The sequence below is a fragment of the Copadichromis virginalis genome, linkage group LG22 (assembly GCF_057382275.1).
Source record: "Copadichromis virginalis isolate Kocher_CV1m ecotype Utaka linkage group LG22, C_Virginalis_male_GT1.1, whole genome shotgun sequence".
Classification (NCBI taxonomy): Eukaryota; Metazoa; Chordata; class Actinopteri; order Cichliformes; family Cichlidae; genus Copadichromis; species Copadichromis virginalis.
The window spans coordinates 7,877,822-7,885,077 of NC_140638.1; the positions used below are offsets into that span (position 1 = coordinate 7,877,822).

The following is a 7,256-nucleotide window of genomic DNA, read 5'->3' on the forward strand; positions in this document are numbered from 1 at the left end:
TTTAAATAATGCAAAGATATTTTTTCTGCTGTTTGTCAAAGCGTAATTTAAACATGAATGTTTACAGAATAAATGTTTTGTGGTGCAGAAACATCTGGATTACCTTCGAAGTCAGGATATTGAAGCTTCTGCAATATGAGCCATCCACAGAGCTTCATACAAGGTACGAACATTAATGTGGTGATAAATCAACAGGAACCTGAAGAAGAGGGAGCTTCATTAAGATTTGAGTAGTCACTTCAACCCCATGTCTGGAAAAAATGCTTTTTGCAAAATTATAAAGTCTGAAAAAGGAAGTATTTGTGGTAAATCAGCAGTAATTGGACATCATAAATCTGTATGTGTCTAAAAGTCAGTTCAAACTGTAAAATAAGTTGAGTAGTGCATTTAAACCTTCCTTCCAAAACTGCTTAATAAAAATAAATAAAATAATTGTGAACAATATTTGTAAATTGTGTATGCAAACTTCCAGAAAAGTCATGGATACAACTGTGAGCTGTAGATGTGCAGTTTGAGAAATTATGGTGAACACTGTGATAATTTTTTCCTGCCCTGAGTCTATTGAAATTAAAGATGTGGCATGTCTAAAATAATAATAATGAAAAACATACATCTATTTAAAAAAAAATAAGGGACAAACGCAGATTAATAAAACATTCAAAACTCCCCCAAAAAGATACACAGATAGCACAGATGAGCAAGTTATTTAAGCAAACCAGCATTTGAGATCTCGTCTGTATGAAATCAGACTAACTAAATATGGGACTAGCATAGCTTAGGTGAGCTCAGTGATACTGAAAATAATTTGTTTCATCGTTTTAAATGAAAGAAAATAAAACTGTTACTGAAAAATCCTCATCCTATTACATTTAACAGGAAGTTAATTTATTAGAAAACAGTAAAAACATTTATTTATTAAATTATTTACTAAATAAATGTTTTTTTTAAAGAGACTGTCTACTAGACTTTCATGAAATATCCAAAAAATACCACAGAAGGATGTTTTTCTGCCATTTTTTTTAAAGCTCAAAACATGAATACTTGCAGAATAAATATTTTCATGATATCACATCTGCATGATGAGCCGTCTGCAGAGCTACACATAAGGTATGAATATCAGTGTGGTGTTAAATTAATGCAGGAATAAAACAACACCTGAACCTAAAACTTAAAGCCACATTCAAAATTTCGACATAGCAGTGAATGTGATAATATTTAACCCAAAAAAGAAGAAAGGAAAAAAAAGGAGGAACCACCTGTTAGATTAGGTGATATTTTCACATTTGGTCTTTATCTATAAAAGGTCTTGTTTCCTGTGGCTGTGGTTCTCACATTTGGTATTGTGAGAAACTGCTATGCGATAATGTGAGAAAAATTGTAATACTTGAAAAACACAACCCTAGTATGACACAAGGGTTAATGTCCTTGCAGCTGCACAACGCTACAGTATGTTAGGAATATATTAAATGTGTGTATAGTGCTAAACAAGAAAGACAGAAACATGTTTTCAACAACAGCCATAAAATGTACTCTTATTGTTAAACATACAGAAACTACTCTCCTGTTTCACTTTATATATTTTCAAGTGAAATTAAATGAAACCATCAGGGGTTAATGATGAGATCACAGGTAACAAAGTTGATGAGAACCAACAGTGATTTTACAGAGTTAGTCAAGACTGACCAACAGCTTTGTTTTGTGTTTCAGTTTTTTTCTTTCTTTATAGAAAAATAAAAGATGGCTGAATACCACTGATACAATTTTGAATTTGTCTTGAAATAGATGAGCTGCGCTGTAGATAGGCTCTCCTCCCCATCCTTTAAAGTCACCAGGAAGTTTGTTTTTTTTAACAGAGCTGTGAAAGGTGTTGTGTTTCACTTCTCTTTGAAAAGCCTGAGGTGAGGGTCGTAGAGGTGGATCTTGATGCTAAATTTTCAGTAAATATTGAAGGAATTGATTAAAATAATTGGTTTGTTGTTTTTTTATTGTGATTCAGACACAGTTGGACTAACTCTGAAGTCAGGAGCTTGAAGCCTCAGCATGATGAGCCGTCCACAGAAATACATAGAAGGTAAGAACATTAATGTCAAGTCAAGTCAAGTCAAGTTTATTTAACCAAGGCTGACCAAAGTGCTGTACAATAAAATACAAATATAAAATACAATTAAACACAAGTACATAAAACACCTCACTGATAAAACAATAAGTTAATACAGTAAGTTAAACCTTGCTAAAAGCCAATGAGAAGAGGTGAGTTTTAAGAGCAGTTTTAAAAGTTCCTAGGCTTGTGGAGAATCTGATGTGAGGAGGAACTGTTCCACAGTCTGGGTGCAGCCACAGCAAAAGCCCTCTCTCCCCTAGTCTTTAATCTGTACCTGGGAACATCTAAAAGCATCAGGTCTGCTGACCTCAAAGATCTCCTGGGGCGGTAAATGCTAAGAAGCTCTGCCAGGTAAGGAGGTGCAGTACCGTTAAGAACCTTAAAAACCAGCATGTGGTGGTAAATCAACAGGGAGGAGAAAATACACACTTTTTGTGAACAATGTTGTTTTCATACAACGTAACGTGTTGTGAAATTAAACAATACTCTTTTGGGTAAAATATCTTAAGCCTGTTTTCTGGGTTTTATCATACGAAAATGTGAAAAAACCTCATGTCTGTCTATCTTGCGTGCTGCACAATATCGTTTATTATTTAGTATCTACTGATATCTACTGCTAGCTAGTTAATTGTGATGGTGCCGTTTTTTTTATTATTATTATGTTGCTCTTTGTTGTTTGCTTTCTCTTCTGGTTTTTTTTTTCTCCATACAGGTGATCCAGGTGTTTTTTTTTTTGTTTGTTTGTTTGTTTTCTTTCTTCCCCCCCTTCTCACCGTCTCTTCTCCCCTTTGGTTTTCTTTCTCTCCCTCTCTTTCTTTCATTCTTTCTCCCTGTCCTATCCCCCAGTCATGTCTGTCCCGTTTGTAGCAACTGAAAATAAAATAAATTCATAATTATAATAAAGGTCAATCAAATGGACCAATATGGCAAGGCCATGATGATCCACTTGGTAAAATAAATCCGCTTGGCATCTTTCTTGGCCTTAAGACAACAATTCTGATGGCTAAAGATCCAAACGGGACACCAAAAAAAAAAAAAAAAGAAAGACCTCATGTCAGAGATATACAGTTATCAAACAGTTAGGTGAATAAACAACACTGAGACACTTGGAGACTGTTAACGTGCTGGACGGGTGAGGGTTCAGAGAGGGACTCACACCGAGCTACAGCAATCGTCTTTATTTATAGCAGGGTGAAACAAGCATAGCAGTTTCCTTTAATTTTGCATATGTGTGTGTGTGTGTGTGTGTGTGTGTGTGTGTGTGTGTGTGTGTGTGTGTGTGTGTGTGTGTGTGTGTGTGTGTGTGTGTTAATCTCTTGTGGTAAATGTCACAGGGTGAGCTTCCTGTTTCTAGAGACAGAGCGAGTAGTACATTTTGTTCTTTTCCTATTAAGAGTAAAATATGAACATATACTTTAATGCAACATAAAACTCATAAAAGCGTTTCTTCCTTAACACCTCATTTATGAAGAAAAAAATAACAAAGGAAACCATGTTGTTCTGTAATATGCAGTGTTTCATGTTTCCCGTTGGTCTAATCCAGCTGTGGTTCTCACCAATTTTAAACTTTTGTACTAGACAAACACTGAAATGACATTAAGCAGTGTAATATCTTTGCATCTGTCCTCAGATGCACTAGAGTTAGAACTATTTATTAAATGTTTATGTACTTGTGTGTTCACTTTCTGTCTCCTCTAAATCAGGTGAAGCTCTTGATTCTCAACATGCAAAATCAAACAATGCGTTAAAGCTCAGAGTGGCCGTGCTGGTTGTCTGTGTTCTCCTGGTATCGGCTCTTGTGGTAACTTATCTCTGTGAGTTTGTAGTTTTCTTCATAGCTTTAATTAAATAAGTGTCTAATTTACCATAAATTTATTAACAATCAGAATGTTTACTATAAAATTGTGAAGGAAAAACTTTTGAGTTGTGACCTAAACCAGCGGTCCCCAACCCCCGGGCCTCGGACCGGTACCGGTCCGTGAGTCATTTGGTACCGGGCCGCGAGAGTTGAGGCTCAGGTGTGAAATGTATAGTTTTCAGGGTTTTTAGCGTTATTTTGTTATCGTTTACTCGGTTTTCCTTGGTCTTTTCACGTGTGTTATGAATAAATCTTCTTTTTTTCAGTACCGGTACTAGTTTTATTTTTCTTGTATTTATCCGCGACACCTTAAAGGCCGGTCCATGAAAATATTGTCGGGCATAAACCGGTCCGCGGCGCAAAAAAGGTTGGGGACCGCTGACCTAAACCATAAATTGGATGGATAACACAACCACTTTTGAATGTGTTTTACTCTGTGGGGAAACTATGCTTTTTAGCTCATGATTTTTGTCATAATTAATATGTTATTATTTTTATTTGTACGCTAAGTTAAAAATCATAATTAAACTGTGACTCAGACATTCTTCTTCATGAATCTTAAGCAACACACCTGTAGCCATCGATGAAAGAAGAATACCTAGCTAGCTTCTTATTTTTAACACATTAACTTTATTAAATGTTAAGGCTAGCATATATATAAAAAATTATATTCAATTAAAAATTAAATATTAGAGTAGCCAAAGATTTTAAGATTAAAAAAGTTACTTTGGTCTCTGGTTATATGCACATATTCTTTACCTGCATGCTACCAAAGCCTGCTCAAATGTGAATAAATCAGCACTACAGGTGAACTGAAATAAGAGGTTATGGTAACAACAACTGTCTCATTGGCTGTGTAGATAAAGAGATAAAGTGAAACCGAAAATATTACTGATTGAGTTTTGTCTTTTCTTATTTTTATTGTTTTAATAAGTGTTGGAGCTTTTGAAAACCAGGGACATGCTCAGAAACCTTGAGATGAAGCAGGAAACTGTAAAAGCTGATGTCACAGGTAAGAACATGAGACTACACTGTGATTTTGTACTAAACTTTTGTTTGTGACCTCTGGAATTTAATCACATAACACACGTTATTATTAATATTATTAAATGTTGCTTAGCATTTTTTTCCCCAACATTTTAATATTTAAGTTATGGTGATTCTCATAACTGATCCTGATGAATAATTATTGTTTTTAAGCCTGTTTTTTAATTTGTTTTTTGTTTTTTAGAGAGACCTCCTGAAATCAAACCATGTAGTACAGTGCAGCCCACATGCCCGGAGCCTGAAGTAAAAATTAGTACGTTATGAATTTTAAACACATTTGTATCTGCAGAAAACAATTGCATAAACAAATATACAGCTGCATGACACAAGGACCATCCTCCTGCCTGAAAAATCGATGAAAATCAATTTTTTTATCTCTTTTTTATAACAGTAACACAATCGTGCAGCCCAATACAAACTACAAGCCCACAACTTCTTGAAATAAACACGAGTAAGTTTTATATTTTGTCTTTGACATGTTTTTTATCCTCTGATTAAGGAAACGGGATCAAAGGAGCATCCTGCTGCTGTCAAATCAAAAGTAGATGATCATGCTGAAAATTTTGCAAAAATGAAAAAAAAAAAATCTCTCATCTCTTCTCTATAACAGTAAAACAATCACACAGCACAATACCGACTACAACCCCACAACTTCCTGATATAACTATGAGCAAGTTTTATATATTTTCTTTGATATATTTGCTATCCTCTGATTAAAGAAACATTGATGGACTGATATAAACAGTACGTTAGACTGTAACTGTGGAGTAAGTCGTGAACAGTGATTTCTTCCGTCTGACTGAAGTGTTTGACGTAATCTCTTCAAAGATGATTCATGTTATAAATGTGAAGAGGGCTGGGAGCAACATGGAGGAAAGTGCTATTATTTCTCCACCAAGTCATCCTCCTGGAATAAGAGCAGAACTGAATGTATCACTAAAGGAGGAGACCTGGTTAAGATAGACAGCAGTGAGGAGCAGGTATGAAACACTGCTGCAGGTTCATGTTCTCACCCTCATGTTTCATCATTCCGGAACAGAAAGTTTCATAAAATAATTTGATCAAATGTTCCTGTTTAGATATTATTGCAGAAAAAAAATGGAAAATTCTGGATCGGACTGACAGACTCAGCAGTAGAGGGCAGATGGCTGTGGGTGGACGGCTCACCACTGAATGAAAGGTTTGATTCAGTACACACACACACACACATAACAAATTCTGAATTTGTCCATTTTCAAAATCAAAGTTCAACTTTAACTTTTACAGTTAATGCCCATTCTGTTCTTCATCCCATAGGTTGACATTTTGGTTCTTTACTGAGCCAAATAATATGCCCGTGCAAGATCCTGATGGAGAGGACTGTGCGATGATGGGGCACAATGGGATAATGTTTTGGTTTGATTATTCCTGCAAATTAACTCTTAGAAGTATTTGTGAGAAAGCAGCTGTGGCTGTGTGCGTCTAAAATTCAGTTCAGCATTAAAAAAAGAAAACAGTGGAAGTAAAGGACACATTGAGACAATTTTTCCAAAGCTAATGCTGCAAACATTTAAAGCTTCCATTCAGAAATGTTTAAAGAAAAAAAAATTATAGACACTGTTTATAATGAAATAAATGTGAATTATTATTATTCACATTATTTTGCACTTGATTTTCTTATTCATGTATTATGTGCTAAAAGTTACCAGGGAATTTTTTTTTTTTTACATAAATAATTTCCTGGATAATGTGTTATTGAACTGTCTTTTGAAACTAAATATGTTTTGTGTATCTATATTAAAGAAAAGTACTACATCTAAAGACAAATGAGCCTGGAGTCAAAACAAACACTGATGAGGCAGATGGTGCTGCAGGTCAATATCTGAAAATTTTGCCTGTAAGAAAATTAAATTAAACTACATAAAGAGACTTCAGTGTTACTCAGAATAAGTAGGTTTTTTTTTTTTTGGTTTTTTTTTGGGGGGGGGGGTTTGGGTTTTTTTGCCTGTCCCGTTTGGCTCTTTTGCCATCAGAATTGTTGTCTAAAGGCAAAGAAAGATGCCCAACGGATTTACTTTACCAAATTGACCATCCCAGCCTTGCCGTAATGGTCCATTTGATTCACCTTTTATTGTTTATTTTATTTTCACTTACTGAATACGGGACAGACTTGACTGGGGGAAAGAAGGGGAGAAAGAAAGAGGGAAAGAGAAACAGCTGAGAAGAGGGACGGGGGAGAAGGGCAAAAGACAAAAACCAACAGAATGAGAA

At 35.2% G+C, this 7,256-nt stretch overlaps 1 protein-coding gene across 1 annotated transcript; it reads left to right on the forward strand.

Annotated features, from left to right (window-relative positions):
- The first annotated feature begins 2,040 nt into the window (after positions 1-2,040).
- On the forward strand, positions 2,041-6,471 carry LOC146682618 (C-type lectin domain family 4 member E-like). The gene is made up of 8 exons (XM_085446964.1): positions 2,041-2,071; positions 3,805-3,915; positions 4,894-4,971; positions 5,191-5,259; positions 5,398-5,457; positions 5,835-5,986; positions 6,086-6,186; positions 6,303-6,471. Exons 1-8 carry the CDS (start codon positions 2,041-2,043, stop codon positions 6,469-6,471), a joined length of 771 nt encoding a protein of 256 aa, XP_085303090.1.
- The last annotated feature ends 785 nt before the right edge of the window (positions 6,472-7,256 follow it).

Excerpts from the sequence above, each read along its gene's own strand:
- LOC146682618 (XM_085446964.1), top strand. The coding sequence starts at position 2,041 with ATGATGAGCCGTCCACAGAAATACATAGAAG. Across the intron at positions 3,916-4,893 it reads TCTTGTGGTAACTTATCTCT|TGTTGGAGCTTTTGAAAACC; the intron begins GTGAGTTTGTAG and ends TGTTTTAATAAG. Across the intron at positions 5,260-5,397 it reads GGAGCCTGAAGTAAAAATTA|TAACACAATCGTGCAGCCCA; the intron begins GTACGTTATGAA and ends TTTTTATAACAG.